Here is an 18,566-nt window from a genome sequence, read left to right as displayed (position 1 = left end):
TTCTACAATGAAGCACAATTCTACACCCACAGTTTTAACCACGCACGACCACGAGCTTTCAAGACACACCCGTTATTCCTCACAGAGCTTATTGAAACAATTCTACAACTTCTGCATGAACTATTTCTAATTTTCTACAATGTGAGGTAATAGCAATATGAACCATTTCTACAATGAAAGCACAATTCTACACCCACAGTTTTAACCTAATCACGCAAGACCACGAGCTTTTCCAGAAGCCTGTTATTCGTCACAGAGCTTATCGAAACAATTCCTTCTCTCTTCGACACGTCTCCTTAACCATTGCTTGCAAAAGTTTTCATGGTTCTCAATGCAAGGCCGAGGGTGTGACATCAAATACATATTCCTATGGAGATATTTAAGCGAAGATCTATGAAGCACTTTCATTGAAATCAATGGATTGTGTTGAGTGTTTTAACTGGTACATACAAATCATGGGAGTGAAGCAAATCACTTTAGCCAAGAAACAACTCAACCCATACCAAAATTTCTCTTCCAACCCATGTTAAATTGATGCAAAAGAACAAATTATATGAGTGCAGAAAAGAAAGACTCACTTGTCTTCTGCTAGGATTTGGATCGTTAAGGCCCTGAGACAAAATAGGAACAATAAGTGGAAGCACTCTGTCACCAAGCTTCCGCACAAGCTCACCCAAGGATCGCCCAGCAACCTAAAAAATAACAGCACACAAATTTCAAAGAGCAACTACATTTAAATACATTGTGTCAGTTATTCTCCTCAGACTAAATGAGATATGAGACCTGTCGCCTCTCCGAAGATGATGATGCGAGAGAAATGATCAACGTGTTCATTAAAACTGGCATTATTTCTTTCAGGGTCTTTGGTGTATTTGCAACTATAGTCTTCCATACATGCAACGCAGCCTGTGAAAAAAGGAACTTGTAATAAAAGTATGACAGTATATAACTAGAATAGCAAAACAAAAGTAAGCATCAGTATGCATACCTGGCGGACCGTTATGCTGACATCAGTACGGACCATGTACAATGCGGCAAGAACTTCATTACGTTTCTCTCTTCCAAGTACTTCAATGATCGCCCGTCCTTGTGCCTCAGTACTAGCACCTTCATCATCACTGCCACCTTCAAGAAGTGCTTTCCCAGAGGTTCCGGCTACCTAAATAAGATGATGCATGCTGTAAGTAGCTTCAACTTGTGAACAAAGACACAGAAAACACCAGTATACACACCTTGAATAAGAGATCCCCCAATAATTCCACTGAACTCTGCCGAATACGCCAATTATCATTGAATATGCCATCCTCCACGGCAGGAAGGAGTAGAGGCAAAGATCTAACAACACGGGCAATAAACAGGACATATGCTTTCAAATTAAGTGAATGGCTAACAGGTACATTGTAAGTCATATCGTAGCAATAATTTAACTTAAATTTTAAAATACTAGTCCAGCCTTCGAGTGTAATCTTGACAGGGCTCCAATCATGTGATCTCCGACAATCTGGTAATTATTCAATCTCTCATTCTTTCTTGGAGTTAGTACCGTCTACAGTCCACTTCCAGGTCTATGTATATGGTTTTTATACATTGATAATCAACCATTTGGTAATAGCTTTTTTTTTACACACTAAAAATTATAATCACGGCTTTTTATTTCATCATCATCATCATAATATTGGTGATGAAAATTATTTAATCGTAGACATAATGCAAGTTAAATGAGCTAAAATTGTCTAAGACGCATATATATGCGTGAAGTGCATACGTTGTCGCATAATGTTGGACCAATACATGCCCAGCACTGAGGGCTGCATCCCGAACTGATTCATTCTCATCAGCTAGACCTGAATGAAATGTAAAATAACATTAAAGCACCAAACACAAGTACAAAACACAATTTGATTGACCAGAAAACAATTGCATTGCACATTCAGCTCAACTATTAACATCAAAAGACATCATGAGATTTCAAAGAGGCAGTACCATCTAAAATGGCAGGAAGAACCAGTTGCAAGTACTTCTGAAACTGAACATTTAAAGACCTTGGTAGATACTGCAAGTAGAATGCAAAGATAACTACATAAAATCGTAAACAGAAACTGACAAAACCAAAATAAGCACCCATAAGCACCCATAGCAAAATTCACCTTGAAAAGTGTCAAGTGACCATCACGAACAGGAGCTTTTGAGTGGGAGCAGTTCCTAATGATGTCAGGAAGTATACTCTCAAAATAATTTGTTCCAAGTGCAGCCAATACCTAAAAAAGGAGGATTGAGTATAATGCATGGTCATATCGATCGACATGAAAAAGGAAAATAAACCACCAAGGAGGCGAGGCATCTTGACCATGTAGATGAGACTAAGGTAAAATCTATAAACTTACATACTAGAGAAACTGGAAGTAAAGGCAACAATCATGCTTCATCTAAAGCTATAAGCACCATCTCAAATAGTACATTTGAGCATCCGTTATCGGCAGGTATGAATCACAATACCATATTCTACCCAAGTAAATAATGGAGATATTAAACTGATTAGAGAATGGCACCATTACATCATAAAACAACTACATAATTCTTTCTCCAAACAACTACATAATTCTTTCTCCACTTTTTACTTTACCTATATGCAAAGAATGCAAAGCACCCGTGTTCTAAAACTCGACCTAGGCAGCGCCTAAGCGCTAGGCGCCGGCCGACCGCACCGAAAAAGTGCTGGTCGGCCAGCCAAGGCATCCTTGGCCCCTAGGCGGGCTCTAGGCGGCCTTAGGCAGCCCTAGGCGGAAATAAATATTTTTTTTGGCTTTCAAATCATAAGCCCAATAAAAACACCGACGAAAAATTTTATTCGCCCTTCCACAAAACCCTTTCAATGCCGTTTCCAAAGGGAAGATAAAAAAAAATAAGTAGAGAAATTTATGGAGAAGAAGAAATAGAGTAAATTTGTGGAATTTTAATAGTTACGTAATTTTGAACTCATACTAAATTTGAAGTTATCATGTAGGAGTTATAATATGTGGTTTATTATGTTATACCGTGGAATCCGCCTAGGCGCTGGTCTGACGTCCGACTAGCGTCTAGCGAATTTTAGAACCATGCAAAGCACTGAACTATTGATGGTGTAAAACTTGTGAAAACTTTACTTGCAGAATCATAGCACCAGTCTCAACCAAAACACCACAATATGGAAGAGAAAATTCTCGTATATATATTCATCATACAAAAGTTAATATACAACCAAACTTCGAGGATGTGATCTATATTAGGGGTGGTTTTTCGGTATACCTTGCTACAAATATTGGTATGAAAAAAATTCATACCGATACCGATAATAAAATTCCGAAACTTTGGTACGAAAAAAATCCATATTGATATCGTATAAATACCAAAAAAAATTTGTTATACCGAAAAAATGTATGTATCTCGAAAAAATTTCGGTACGGTATGCCAAATTTCCGGTATTTCGGTACGGTATAACAGCCCTAATCTATATGTTGCAATAGAATTAAAGGAGTGTGAGAATAATTTACTTCTTGACTACTACGTTTGCTGGTGACCTGGAATGAAAAAAGGAAAAAAATTGTGCCAATGCAATTATGCATTACAGCATGGAACCAAGTGTATAATAGCGGCCTCTAATTATGCAACAACCAGTAAGAGTCAGGTCATTGGCACTGCAGGAGTAAGAGTAACATCAAGAAAGATGGAAAATCATTTTGGTTGATGCCTATACTGAGCATATTGGCAATTCAAAACCAATCTACTGTAATCAGTAAACTGGATGTTGAATAGGTCCCTAGCATCTTTTCCATACAGATAACCCTAATGAATCAATTGATTTTCAGCATATTAATAATCGTCCTATTGGCCTCAAAGGGAGAAGCACAAAGACAAACGATAGATCCTGAAAATAAAAATAAAGCATCCCCTTGCATGAAACATGTTGGAAATTAAAGATGATATTCTAACCTCACTCAGTCCTTGAGCAGCTCCAGACCGCTCAACGTTACTGCCATCGGACTTCAGAGTAGCTAATAACCACGGGACAAGGTCCGGGAAGTTCTCTTCTCCCATTCCTTTTATAAGAGAACCAAGGGCTCTTGCGGCAACAGACCTGACTTCAGGAATTGGATCAAGAAGGACCTGCCAAATAATAACTTATCGTTACTGTAATATGAAATTCAACAATCATCAGCATTGGATACTTAGGAATTAATAAAGGTACCTTCTTTACTTCAGGAAGAAGTAAGCCTATATATGGAATCATATCCTTTGGCTCGGTGACTAATGAACACATGTTTCCAACTATTTGAGCAGCCTTCTTTTTTGTTTCAGCACTCCTCTCCCTCAACCCTCTGTGCACTATAGGCACCACGAGTGCAAGAGATGGGGCATCTACAGTATTTATGAAGGTTGTCTGCAGATATAATATAACAAATTGGACACTGATTATACAATTTGGATAAACACAAACATGGAAGTGAATGCAGTAAATTAAGTTACCTGGAGAAGAATATCAAGAGAATACTTTGTATGATCATTGGGATCCATTAGACCCATCAAGAGAGTGGGCACTAAAGCAGATATTTCGGGATTTTTAATTACACTTCCAACCTGAAAAAGAAATACCCTTTCACAAAATATTTGGCAACAAGGCAATCACTGAAACAAGAATTTTTTTTTACTTACTTGCTGGAGGGCGGTTTGCCCAGCTGACTGAACTTTGGGATGAGTATCTGTCAAAACCTGCATTAAAATCAAGAAGGCAACTCGTCTATAATCGAACATACAGAAGCGAATTTGATAATAGTTGTGTTTGTTTATGCATCATGTACAAACAAACCTCAGTCAACTTCGGAACAATCTTAGGAAGACACTGAGACAACTGCTGTGGAGCACAGAAAGCCATTGCACCCAGTAATTGTACACTACTTTGCTTTGTTCTCCAGGCTTTATCTTCAAGGCCCTATAGTGAAAAATTAATAGGTAACTCATCATCAACTTGGTTCTATTGGACGGATTAGCAAAAGAAGATTTCTAGACACTGAAAAATAGAGGTTTCGAGGGAAGAGATTTGGGACAAGATTAAGTTGGGAGTAGCAACTTGGTTACATTATTCACCTCTATTCGAGTCGTTTTCAGTTTCAGAGTTGTATAGGGACTGGAGTTTGGTTTTCATTTAGTACCTTCCTAGATCTTGTATAGTGAATTTAGTGGACCACTGGTCCACCTTCCTATGTAACTATTATTAAGTTTTAATATTAAATATGTTTCTTATAAAAAAAAAAATAGATATTTCATTTCATTTCATTTCATTTCATTTCATTCCATTTCATAAAATAATCTTCAGAAAAAGCATCTATAAATTATTGAGGAAAATTGGATGTTTTTCACCAGTAAATAAACCCATTCTGGCATTTCCATTGAGAACAGGCAAAAGAGGGAACTCATTTAGGGGTGGGCATCAGGTCGGGCTTACTTCAGGGTACAGGTGGGCGTGTTCAGCAGAACAATCGCAAATTGACAATTGTTTATACACATTGTTCTCGCACCACTTGATTTTTTTTTTTTGGATAAGAAACTTATATATTAATAATAGACTAAGGAAATTCAATACAAGAGGTGGACCAGCGGTCCACAAAATGATCAAAATAAAACACACCGGACTAAATCAGCGAATAAACTAACTCAAAACCACACTCCAATCCCTATACAAATCAGAAATTGCAAAAGATTGAAATTCTGAGATATTATGAATCCAAGTTGAGGCTCTTAATTTAATCTTGTCCCAAAGTTCATCCACCGATTCTTCTTCATCTTCAAAGATCCTCTTGTTTCTTTCCAGCCAAATGATCCAGCAAACACAATGCACTACTATCCCCCAAAGTAATCTCCCTTTTTTTCCCAAAAGTCCCCCTAAATCTGCAATGAAAAGATCCTTCGTAGTCTGTGGTGTCACCCACGATAGTCCCAAATTCTTCAGCACTAACCACCATATGGATCTTGTGTATTGACAATGAACAAGCAAATGATCGTGACTCTCTCCCCCCTTCTTGCATAGCACACACCAATTAGGATTTAGAGAACAATTCGGAAACCTTTTTTGAATGAACACACAAGTCGGTAGTCTTCCCAACACTGCAGTCCATGCAAATACCTGAACCTTTGAAGGAATCGGAGCTTTCCATATCATACGACAAATATCAAATTTTGGATACAAAGCTTCTGGAAAGAACGATTTAAAGAAGAATTTCACAGAAAACATCCCCGAGTTATCCCACTTCCAAAGCCTAACATCCTCTCCTCCCTCCACTAGTCTAACCCTACCCAGGAGAAACATCAAGCTGATTATTTCACTCAACTCCTCATCCCTAAGATCTCGTCGGACATGCAAATTCCAAGATAATGAATTAGATGATGAGAAGGAATCTCGAAGAAAAAAAGTGTGAAATGGACTTATTATGCACCCCAGAAATCTGAAAAAGCGAAGGAAAAAGGTTCTTGAAAGGAGAAAACCCTGCCCAACAATCCTCCCAAAATCTGATTTTATCTTCCCACTTAACCACTAGCCTCACTGATTGAATAAAAGTCGGATAGATCCTAGAAATGAACTTCCACTTGATTTCAATACAGGATAACACCGTCTCTAATCATAAATCACTAAATTAGCAGTGCAAGGTTGCTTCATGTAGGCAATGTCAACCCTCAACAAGCGATTAATAACTAAAACACAAATTTATCTATCCGAGATTATCAAACATAGCACATCAACGGTCAACTTCGGAAAACACAAACAAACTCATACCTATTCACAATCAGGGGAATAAAAGAAAGATTTTACCCCAATACGGTAATACCCAAGCTAATTCTTTTTAATTCCACAACCATAAATAAAACTAAAACATTTCCAAGTTTTGTGGCTATTATAGTGAAACAATTTCACTACAGGGAAAGAATCTAAAATAAACCTTCAAAAGGGATGGAAGAACTAATTTGACTCCCTGAGCAGTAAGTTTAGACATCATTGCACGAGCTGCACACTCAGCAGCTTCACGAACTGCAATAACTTGATCAGAAAAGGACACTAGAAGCAGGGGCAACATTTGAATAACATACCTGAAAAAGTTCAGAAAATTTCTCAGTACATGCACAATGAGAAAGTGTTCCAAAGCATATAAGTGTGGACTTACGGTTCAAACAATCTTCCCAGCTTTTCACAGAAACATTCAAAGGCTAGCAAAGCCCCTTCTCGGCTTTTTGCAGAAATTCTGTGATGACAAAGAATGAAAAATTATTTGAATTACAAAGCCCATTCGGCGTAAATAAGCAGAATGACGCAATGACAGGATCGTTGCAAAAGGTGGTCTTAGGGAACATTGGTGAAATCTGATATCAAGAATATACAAAATGTTTTTAAGAATGTATAAGAAACATATGCAACATCCATCACGTTGAAATTCACGGGTTGCCCACAAATAGCTTGTGTTAATTTGGATCCTTCAACAGGAAGTGAATGAAAATCATTAAGAAAATAATCTAATCGGCACTGAAACATTTGTAGAACATGTCCATAATCTGAATCAAATATTGTTTTGTACATCTCGTAAATATGCAACTGTTCACGGCATAGCAACAACCGTGCCTAGGTAAAAACTGAATCATAAATCGTAGGAGGTAAAAAATGAAACTATGTATATATATAGATGCACATACATATATATGGAGCTTTCCACTAGACCAACCAAATCAGGAATATAATTATATACAATTGGAAACCAAATGAATAGAGTCTTTCAACAACGTCAATACAGACAAGCAAAAGCGGTGTGGTGCAACCTGAAAAAGAACACACGGAAAATGGTCGAGCAATTAATCAAGTGTCTGCCTCAGACAGAAAAAACTTGAGTTGGATATAATAATCCTTTTAAGTTGTAATGTACCACAAATAGGTCATTTCCCTATGCAATAACAAATAACATTTGTTTCAACCACAAGGTTGATTTGCAAGTTGAAGAATGGTAAAAAATGAACCTCATACAGAATAACCGTGAAGAAATAATTTGAGCTATATAGATTGAGCACAGAAATTAATAATTTGTTGTCCTGGTCTGCTTTTTGTAATTATTACACCCTTTATTTATATAATATTATCGTTTCTGATTAAATAATAATAATAATTTGTCATCCACAAGGTTCATAAGAAGTCACAGGCGTGCAGTAAAAAAGCTAAAACGTAAGATCATCTATGAAGTACTTCGGATTTTTACACTGCTCTCATCTTGCGGAAGTAACACATTGCAGAATCGCAGATTTTTTTTTTTTTTGATAGGAAACTATAATATTATTGATAAAATTAGATTAGAAGATTTACAAAAAGTGGACCAGTGGTCCACAAAAGCTAACGATTTCATAGTAGCATACCTATCTGAAAGACCAACTCGCAAGGCTGTCATGATATTGTACTTCTTTAAACATGAGATTCCAAATCCCTTCACCACTCCTGCTAATCCAAATGCTGCGCCACGACGTTCACCGTATTTCTCACTTTTCATAAGCTGATCGAGCAGTTTGGAAACAAGAGCAGGGGCCTCTTCCTGATGCATTTGATATCATAATGCCAATTAGTTTAAGCTCATTGCAAAGAATAGAAATAACATAAGAGACTGATTCAGTAATCTAAGACTCAACCAGAAATAAGTATTTATCTAGCTCCTTTTTCTTATAGGAAACTGAATTATTTTTTTTTTAATCAGAAACAATATGTTATTGATAGGTAAAAAAGTTAAAAGTTACATACAAATGTGGACCAGAGGTCCACGAGTTAGTCTAGGGGTCTAATATGAAGATTATGCTAATTCAAAACCAGACTCCAACCCCTATACAAATCTGAAATCGTAAAAGCTTGGAAATCATTTAAACTATGTAACCAATGCCACTCTCAGTTTGATCTTATCCCAAATCTCTTCAATCAGTCTTCGAAGATTCTTCGATTTCTTTTCAGCCATACGTTCCAACAAACACAATGTATTGTAATTTCCCATAGAGTTTTCCTCTTTTGCCCAATGAACATCCCAAATCTGATGCGTACAAATCCTTCGTTGTCTTTGGTGTCACCAACAACAATCCCAGATCCTTTAGCACTGACTACCATAAGGTACTCGTGAATGGACAATGCACCAGTAGATGATCTATACTCTCTCCCCCTTTCTTGCACAGCACACACCAATTAGGATTTAAAAGACATTTCGGAATACCTTTACCTTAGAAGGAATCGGCGATTCCAAATGGTTCGAAACAGATCGAATTTTGGGAACAGTGCTTCTGGAAAGAAAGAATCGAAGAAAGATTTCACTGAAAACTCTCCCGAAGCATCCCACTTCCAAAGCCTAACGTCCTCTGATCCTCTTCCCTCTCCGAAATACTAACCCCGCACAAGATATACAATAAAGTTATTAAGTCACTCAATTCCTCGTCCCTAAGATCCCGACGGAAGTGGAGATCCCAAGATAATGAACTGGACGGAGAGGCTGAATTTAAAGAAATAAATAAGATATTGGCTTATTGTGAGATCTAGAAATCTGAAAAAGCAAAGGAAAACGGAATTTAAAAGCTGAATGTCATACCCAACGGTCCTCCCAAAATCTAATTCTATCTCCCCCCTTGACCACTAACCTCAAAGATTGGATAAAAGCCGGATAAATCCTAGAGATGAACTTCCAAGGACTCCGAAAGGTGTTATTCCTTGCCAGCCCCGCGTCCCAACCATTTTCTTGCAACCCGTATTTGCTGACTACGATTCTCTTCCACAGCGAATTCCCTTCCTTTGAAAAACGCCACCACCATTTACCCAACAAAGCTTTATTCCTCAAGCGAATGTTTCCAATTCCCAAGCCACCTCTGTTTTTCGGGATGTTAATCTTATCCCATGCTATCAAGTGGTTGTGTTTGTCTCCGTCCGGCCCATCCCACAAAAAATCCATCATTAGCTTCTCCATGAACTCAGCTACCCCTCTTGGGATTCTAAATAGCGACAAGTAATACAACGGTATGACATTCATAACTGCCGAGATCAACGTAAGTCTCCCTCCCCTCGATAGGAAAGCTTTCTTCCAACTTGCTAGTTTTTTTGTCAATTTAAACATCACTGGTTCCCAAAAGGAGACTTTAACTGGATTTCCTCCCAAAGGAACCCCTAGGTATTGAATGGGCCAAGACTCCAACCCACAACCAAACTCAGATGCCATCTCCATTTCTACTTCAGCCTCGTAGTTAATGCTCAACAAAGCACTCTTCTCTAAATTTATTTTTTAACACGACATGTCACAAAATGATAGCAGCATGTCCTTCAGAAATCTCAAATGACCTTCGTCCTTCACAAAAATTAGTGAGTCGTCAGCAAATTGTATGTGTGAAACCTCGATCCCCTCTCTACCTACTTCCCATCCCTGAATAAGGTTCATTGACTTAGCCTTGTCCATCAATCTTGCCATATCGTCAGCAACCAAGTTAAATAGGAAAGGAGATAAAGAATCACCCTGCCTTAGACCTTTTTCTCCTCTTATTTTGCCACAACGTCTGCCATTAATCATGATCGAGTAATTAACATTGTTGAGGCAGCCCTTAATCCATTTTCTCCATCTATCACCAAATCCCTTCTTCATGAGCACAAAATCTAAAAATTGTCAATCCACATTGTCGTATGCTTTCTCGAAATCTGCCTTAAAAACCCATCCTTTCTTCTTCTTCAATCTGAATTCTTCTACCATCTCATTTGTTGTGAGGCAGCAGTCGAGGATCTGGCGTCCTTCGATGAAAGCTCTTTGTGAATCCGCAATAGTTGTGTTCATCACCTTCTTCAGACGCAGAGCCAACACTTTGGCCATTATCTTGTACAGACTTGTTACTAAGCTGATAGGTCTGAAATCCTTGATTCGACAAGAATCTTTCTTTTTTGGAATCAAACAAATATAAGTTTCGTTTGTCACTCCGTTAATAATACCTTTCTCATGAAACTCATCAAAAACCTTCACTAAATCGCTTTTGATCACATGCCAACACTCCTTGTAAACCTCGAGTGAAAAACCATCAGCGCCTGGAGATTTCGATCCGTCACAATCAAACACTGCCTTTTTTATTTCTTGTTCCGAAAACGGCTGCTCAAGCTGTAGCATTTCGTCAAGATTTATTGGGCTCCACTCCACACCTTCTATGCCATAACTCTGATTTCCAGATTTACCGAACAACTTGCGATAGAATTCAATCAACTGTTCCTTAATAAGCTCGCTGTCCGTACAGAGATTCCCGTCCTCCAATTCCAGCTTCTCGATCCTTGACCTACTCCTCCTCTGACTGAGTGGCGAATGGAAAAATTTCGTGTTACAATCCCCTTCCTTCAGCCACTTAATTTTCGATTTCTGTTGTTCCTTCTGGGCATTTCTGCACACTAACTCCTCTAATTCATTCCTTATAGCTCTTCTTTCTAACACCAAGCTGTCTGCCCATTGTCCCTCGCTCTCTTGAATGTCCAGCACCTTGTCGGCTTAATGCATTGAGAAAAACAAAAAGAGATTTCGTGTAAATTGAATGTGAGAGACCTCAATTCTATCCCTCCCTATCTCCCAACCTCTAAAAAGATCTAAAGACTTTGCCTTGTCGATCAGTCTTCCCAAAACATCTGCCACCAAGTTAAACAGGAACGGAGATAAAGGGTCTCCCTGTCGTAACCCTTTCTCCCCCTTAAATTTACCGGTCGGTCTCCCGTTAACAATTATTGAATAATTTACGCCTTTAATTCAGTTTCTCCATCTATTTCCAAACTCTTTCTTATGAAGAACAAAATCCAAGAATCGCCAGCTTTTACACGAATGTTCAGGTTTTCTCATGGACAGCTGCGTTGGGAAGATTACCTACCTGCGATTTGATTCAAAAGAGGCTCCCGAATATCTCCCTTAGCCCGAACTGGTGTGTGCTATGCAAACAGGGGGGAGAGACTCAGGATCATATGGTTATTCACGGCCCGTTTTCTGGTTCGTTGTGGAACCTAGCTCTCAAGGAATTGGGATTATCATGGGTAATTCCGAACTCAACAAAAGACTTATATGCTACTGATTTAGGAGGTCGGCTTGGAGAGAGGGAGAGACTTTTGGTTAATAGTGGTTCATTGCGTGTGTTGGTCGTTATGGCTGGAAAGAAACAGAAGAATTTTTTAAGGCAGTGAAGAAGAGGTGAAAGAACTTCGGGACAAGATCAAATTGAGAGTATCCATTTGGGCTCACAAGGGTTCAAATTTTCAATCTTTGGCGATATTAGACTTGTATAGGGATTGTAAATTGGCTTTGATTTAGATTGATAGCTGCCTTTGTTTGCTTTGGAAACTAGTTTGCTTTTGTGGACCACTGGTCCACTGTTTGTATTCCAAGTAATTTCATATTATCAATAATATTATAGTTTCTTATCAAAAAAAAAAAACTAAAATTTAGCAAAAACGAAAAAAAAAATTTCAAACAAAGAAAAACAAAACGAAAGAAGCTTGGGGTGTTTAGTGGCATAAAGGGATAGAACATGTTTTAACAGAATCCTTAAAATTTTGAGGATTGAAGGAATGGCCGATCTAATCCAAATGAACCTATACAGAGGCAGAAAAAGTATTCCATGGAATTTGTAACCTATCAAGAGTTTTTAATAATATATATATAAACTCAAGCCATGATCTTTATGGCAAGTACATAGACTGCAATATATAGAAAAATTTATACTCATGATATTAGCATAATAGTTTAAATTTCGAAATGAAAAACTGACCAAACAAAAGTTTTTTTATCATCCAAATTAATAAAATTTTATTTTGTATAAAATATATGAAAGTACAAATTAACAAATATTTAACCAAGAAACCTTTTAAAATATATTATTAAAAATATGATTCATGAAATAAAAGATATAAACCTTCCGTTGATGCAGAATATGTTTTGTCAAAGATATTACATTTCGGTATATTCCAGGAACCAACACATATCTACAAAAAGGAATTTCCTTGAAATTGTAAAATAAAATCTCAGATTATTTCTAATATTTATGTGTATAGCGTAAACGATATGCTATCATCAAATCTACCATCAGAATACCTGTTTTGATGGCATTAGTGGTGACAAGCACGTTGAAACTGCCCGTTGAACAGCTTCAGAGGGAGTGTTCAAAACTTCCAACAACTTTTCCACCACAGCATGAACCTTGGGATCACCCTATTACATAACAAAATTCAATTGAAACTTGCAGAAAATTTACAAATTTGTGTGAGCAGTATAGTATTTGCAAGGAAAAGATTAAGACCTTCTTTAAATGTTTTGCCAAAGCTCCCGTGAATATAACCACACCTTCACGCACCAAATCGTATATTTCCTCGTCTGACGCCTGCAAGAGAATCCCAAAGATATTAAGAATCATTATGCTACGATCCATATGAATACATTGTCAACAATTTAAACTCCTCAACCAAGTGGAACGGAATAGATGAAAATCTAACATCCAACATTTGAAGATGCAGGTACTAACCTTTTTGTTCAAGTAATTCTCAAATATGGGAAACAACAACGAAACACTATCTCTTCCATGCTTGTCAATAATCATAATACCAGCATCAATCATTCTTCCTCGAACGTCTGCATTTGGATCAGCCTGCAGTCATATATTGTTTGTGATGCATGTTCATTATTTTCCAGACAGATATAACTAAAGGCAAGGACATTTGAGGAACCAAAAAAAGTAGCAAACTAAAGGTTTATCGACCTAGGTTGCGAGAAGTGAAGGATAAATACCAGAGCTCGTGATATCAGGAATGTCATCACAACCGGAAGATCTTTGGTTCGAAGAACATCTGCTGCACAGAGTAAAGCTAAAGCAATACCTTGTCTGCCCACCCAACCAGCGTCAATATTCTCCTCAGGAATTCCAACATCACGGATATATAAAGAAAACAAGGTTGATAGAGACTCCTAAAATTAGTATTAGTCACCATTAGAAAACGACATTAGCTATACACCACCAGTCTGAAAGTTAGATCAGTGAATCACCTGAATTGTATCAGGGTTTTCATCCATGGCCGCAGCAAGTGCCTCCGCAGCAGCAACTCGAACGGAATAATTAAGATGTGAAAGTGCTTTAAAAAGTCCAGAGTAATCAGTGCCAAAGTCATATCGATAACAATCCCACACAACTTCTGCAGCTCCTACGACTGACTGTACAGTGAGGAAGAATTTAATCAGTTAGGTGGGAACTATGTTTTTCAAGAAAGTAAGACAAACCCAGGAAAATAATTTTCTGCTGGTCTCGTGATTGGTGCTGCAAAAAAATCGAGACAACTTCTGCAGCTCCTACCTTTACCGAGAATCTCAGCCTCCCAAGGATCATTTATCCACCTTACCACTTTTTTTACACAATGTTTTCTACCCAAGCAAGTACAGTACAGGTAAATGTCAGAAAAACAGACAAATACAGTACATGATAGAGCATATACTCATGGTTCACCGTCACCATCATGAAACAACCATTCTGGAACGGGAACAGCTGATGACAAGACAAAGTTCCAGTCGGCGCGAGGGGAAATCCTGGAAGGTCATTTTGTGTTGCAAAACCGGTAATTTCTCGGCCATCGCGGTCCTCGCCGAACAAGAACAGCCTATTTAAAAAAATTGAGGTTTTCTTCTCTATTATAATTTCAGGTCCAATTTTTTTTTTATATAAGAAACAATATTATATTAATTACGAGAAAACTATTGAGTACAATAGGCGGACAAGTGATCCACAGTCAACAAAAAACTAGTCATGATCCTACTCATATCAACAATAGACAAAAATCCAATCTCTTAATAAATCTGAGATTAAGACATTCTCAAACTCTAGAAATTCGAATTTTTATCTTTTCCCAGCACACGTCAATCGGCTCTTCAATGTTTTCGAAAATTCTTCTATACCTCTCCAACCACACGGACCAACGTATACCATGAATGACCACCACCCAAAAAAGTTCTGCCCTTCTTGCCAAGGAGATGTCCAAGATCTATAGCGAATAATTCTTGCGCTGATCTTGGAACCACCCAAACCAGCCTCATCTCTGCCAAAGCAGAGCCCACAGCCCACTCGTAAAAGTACAATGAATCGACATGTGGTCTTGCGTCTCCCTCTCTTTCCGACACAGCACACACCAACTTGGGCACAGAGCACATGTGGGCCACCTCTTTTGCATCGTCTCCAAAGTCGGCACCTTGCCCAACACCGCGGTCCACGAAAATACTCGGACCTTTGTTTGAACCGGAACCTTCCAGATAACATTGAAAAAGGAAAAAAAACGGAAAAACCACTACTCGGAAAGAATGACTCGAAGAAGGATTTGACTGAAAAGAGACCTGAAGGATCCCCATCCCACACTTTGATATCGTCTCCCCCTTCAATCAACCTCACCCTGTCTAATCCTTCTAACAAAGCGTTCAACTCATCTAATTCATCATCCCTCAGAACCCTTCGAAAATGAAGTCCATGAGAGGGAAGAAGAAGGATTCTCGAACGTAGCAAAATAAGAAAGAGGCATATTGTGGACCGATGAAATCTGAAATAAAGACGGATAAATCCCGAAAGGAAGAATCCCCCCACCACCTAAATTTCAGGTCCAATTTCCTTTCTCTGCCACCAACGTTTCTTCAGACTTGCTTTTGTATTTTTGAAGTTATTAGCAATAGAAATAGAAGATGCTTTTAGAAAAATAAATACGTATCGATATACTACTTTTGATTAATTTGATGTCTGTTTTATTTTAATAATGCTATTTTTTTTATAAGAAACGAGATCATATTATATATATATGTAATTTTGATACCACGCACCCTAGTGTGCAGGATATATATATATATATATATATATAAAGAGGATCATGTAATAATTACAAAAAGCGGATAAGTTATTCGCAGACGGAGCCTATTTTAATAATGCCATGTAACTTTCAAATATAATAATATATACATGGGTGTATCACCAAATATGTTTCAACTTTTTTTATTATACGAAACGAAATTTATGCATTAAGATATAAAAGATAATAATTACAAAAAGTGTACCAGAGATCCATACCAAAAGAGATAAAAACCGGAGTCAACTTAGCATAAAATAAGACTCCAATCCCTATACAAATCTGAAACCGAAAAGTCTCTGAACTCCTTCCTCTTTGAAATCCAAAACAGGACCGTATATTTTATCTAATCCCAACCAATTCTTCTTCGTTATCGAAATGAAAATTCTCTTGTTTCTCCCCAACCAAACCATCCAACAAATACAATTAACTAACACAGTACAAAAGATTCTACCCTCCTGCCCAGATCACCACCCATATTTGCTTCAAGCAAGTCCCTCACTGATCTTGGAGATACCCATACCAAGCCCAACTCCTCCCAATGCCATACCAAGTCCAACTCCTACCAACACTCTGAACCAGAGAATACTCATAAAAGGGCAATGAATGAGCAAATAATAGGATAAAGAGAAAAATAACGAGAAATAATATCCGGAAAGAAGGATCGAAAAAAAAAATTTACCAAGAAAAGCCCCGAAGAATTCCACACCCATTTCCTAATAGCATCCGCTCCCTCGATCAAACAAACCCTGTCCATAGACTCCAACAGTGCACTAACTCTAACACCTCAACATCCCTCACATCCCAATGAAAGAACAAAATCCAAGAACGATTTTGAGAGTTGTGAGACGAGTCTTGACTTAAAAAAAGAAAAGATAGGCTTATCAAGAGCCAAAGAAATCTAGAACAAAGATGGATACAGTTCCTGAAAGAAAGAATCTCCCCACCACCTATCCTCGCAAAACCTAATCTTATTTCCCCCTCTAACCACCACCACCTTCACTGACTGGAGAAAAGCCGGGGTTATTTTAACTTTCAATTTTTATTTTGTTAAAAATAATCTATTTAAACTTTCATTATCTCAAATTACAAGAAGGCTTCAGAGCAAAAGTCTAACACAAGAAATTCCCTTGAAAGGGTTTCTAACTGCTCAACATTATACAAATAAAATATTTTTTCTTTTGATAATAAAATAAGTTCACTCGTAAACAAAAATGGCAACACGAGGATAAAACATCCTCTTAACACCTGCAGCAAATACTACATTACACCCCATTTGTTATGCTGTTAAAACATCGGATCGCACTCGAATAATATAAAATGAAGAATAAATGGAACGTGAACAATGGGAAAAAGGAAATCAAGTAAATATCATACCTTTTCTGTATCATGCAAAGCAAGCCAAATGCTGGTTGCAATCTCCACATTCTTGGGTATTGAACAATTGGAAACAGAAGGTATGCACCTGACAGCATTTAAGCAAGCCATTCTTACATGAATATCTTTCGCATAAACACCGCATAGAGCCTGTCAAAAGATATGCAAAATTACAATTAGCATGGAGTCAAAAGTGAAAGTCTCTCAAAGTGGACAAAAAATAAGGCCGTACAGGTGCCACTTCATCTGGTTGCAGGCCAAGACACAATTCATTCAAAGCTGGCCCAATGGATGTTTGGTAAGCAGGAGCAACACCTAGAACATGGTACAGCACCTGAAGAATACAGCGTAAGAACATAAATAACTTGAAATTCCAAAGTGCAGTTTGCTTAGATAAATGTGGCCCTAACTGAAAGCATTCGAATCCTTGGTAGAGGTAAAATTGGATCCATGTGCAAGAAAAGTATCTTGAGGACATCATCGTGAAGACCTGTCTTCTTCGGACAGAGGAGTATCCTTTCAATTACCTGCAAATATTAATAGATATTAATTAATTGTTTGATCTAAGAAAAGATAATAAAGAAGTAATAGACAAGTACCGGAAAAATAAACGCAAATGAGTCCACTGGAAGGGGTCCAGATTTGCAAGAAATGGATAAACCATTGACTAAGCGATCAAAAAGACTCAAATATGGTGCTCCATTGCCCTCTCCTTCGCCAACAGGTGGAAGTAACTCCCACAAGATGTTAATTTCTTCTATGGCAATCAATCGTAATACAGTTGCAATCTCTAGAGCCCAATTGCAAAGAGGATCGACAGTGCATTTTGAAAGTTTCGTCAAGGACTCAAACGCAGCTTCACCGGCAATTGGTGAACGCAGCAAAGGATTCACAAACTTAACCTGAAAATTTATGAAATTTAAATTGGTACAACCACATTATTCAACAGAAACCCATTCTCATGAGCTGCAAGACTGGGGGAATGCATTATTATAATAACACAAGAGCTAGAAGTTTCCACCAAAAAATCTGCCATAGCATGTCATTACTACAATACAAAAAGAATCTCCCTTACCTATTAAATCTCAAAGAGAAAACTCAGAAACACGAGGCAATCAGCAGCATCTTACAATCTCACTTGTTCAAAAATCCTTATTACAATCTGAAACACCGCTACGTTATGGATCTCGTCAGGGGCTGTCTATTGTGAATTTGAGGCTTGTTAGGACTTAGGAGAGAACCTCTCGATCTCTTGGTTTGAGGCTCGTCGGGAGAGCAACTCAAATCTTTT

General features: G+C 37.8%; 1 protein-coding gene across 1 annotated transcript in view; it reads right to left on the bottom strand.

Annotated features, from left to right (window-relative positions):
* Positions 1 to 18,566, bottom strand: part of LOC140864011 (protein ILITYHIA) — a 55,697-nt gene that overhangs the window by 12,300 nt on the left and 24,831 nt on the right. Inside the window, exons 19-42 of the mRNA XM_073267874.1 lie at positions 17,875 to 18,177; positions 17,686 to 17,802; positions 17,508 to 17,609; positions 17,276 to 17,425; positions 14,070 to 14,234; positions 13,815 to 13,991; positions 13,552 to 13,674; positions 13,330 to 13,410; positions 13,125 to 13,241; positions 8,422 to 8,594; positions 7,191 to 7,268; positions 6,969 to 7,116; positions 4,844 to 4,966; positions 4,690 to 4,746; positions 4,504 to 4,614; positions 4,226 to 4,417; positions 3,970 to 4,143; positions 2,148 to 2,258; positions 1,984 to 2,053; positions 1,766 to 1,844; positions 1,233 to 1,335; positions 989 to 1,159; positions 784 to 906; positions 579 to 692 (exon numbers count right to left, since the gene is read on the bottom strand). Coding sequence (XP_073123975.1) covers positions 579 to 692; positions 784 to 906; positions 989 to 1,159; positions 1,233 to 1,335; positions 1,766 to 1,844; positions 1,984 to 2,053; positions 2,148 to 2,258; positions 3,970 to 4,143; positions 4,226 to 4,417; positions 4,504 to 4,614; positions 4,690 to 4,746; positions 4,844 to 4,966; positions 6,969 to 7,116; positions 7,191 to 7,268; positions 8,422 to 8,594; positions 13,125 to 13,241; positions 13,330 to 13,410; positions 13,552 to 13,674; positions 13,815 to 13,991; positions 14,070 to 14,234; positions 17,276 to 17,425; positions 17,508 to 17,609; positions 17,686 to 17,802; positions 17,875 to 18,177 — 3,162 coding nt within the window. The remainder of the gene's footprint in view (positions 1 to 578; positions 693 to 783; positions 907 to 988; positions 1,160 to 1,232; positions 1,336 to 1,765; positions 1,845 to 1,983; positions 2,054 to 2,147; positions 2,259 to 3,969; positions 4,144 to 4,225; positions 4,418 to 4,503; positions 4,615 to 4,689; positions 4,747 to 4,843; positions 4,967 to 6,968; positions 7,117 to 7,190; positions 7,269 to 8,421; positions 8,595 to 13,124; positions 13,242 to 13,329; positions 13,411 to 13,551; positions 13,675 to 13,814; positions 13,992 to 14,069; positions 14,235 to 17,275; positions 17,426 to 17,507; positions 17,610 to 17,685; positions 17,803 to 17,874; positions 18,178 to 18,566) is intronic.

Source organism: Henckelia pumila, chromosome 4, assembly GCF_033568475.1.
Source record: "Henckelia pumila isolate YLH828 chromosome 4, ASM3356847v2, whole genome shotgun sequence".
Taxonomy (NCBI): Eukaryota; Viridiplantae; Streptophyta; class Magnoliopsida; order Lamiales; family Gesneriaceae; genus Henckelia; species Henckelia pumila.
The sequence above is the reverse complement of the archived record's forward strand: the minus strand, read 5'-3'. Positions and strand labels throughout refer to the sequence as shown.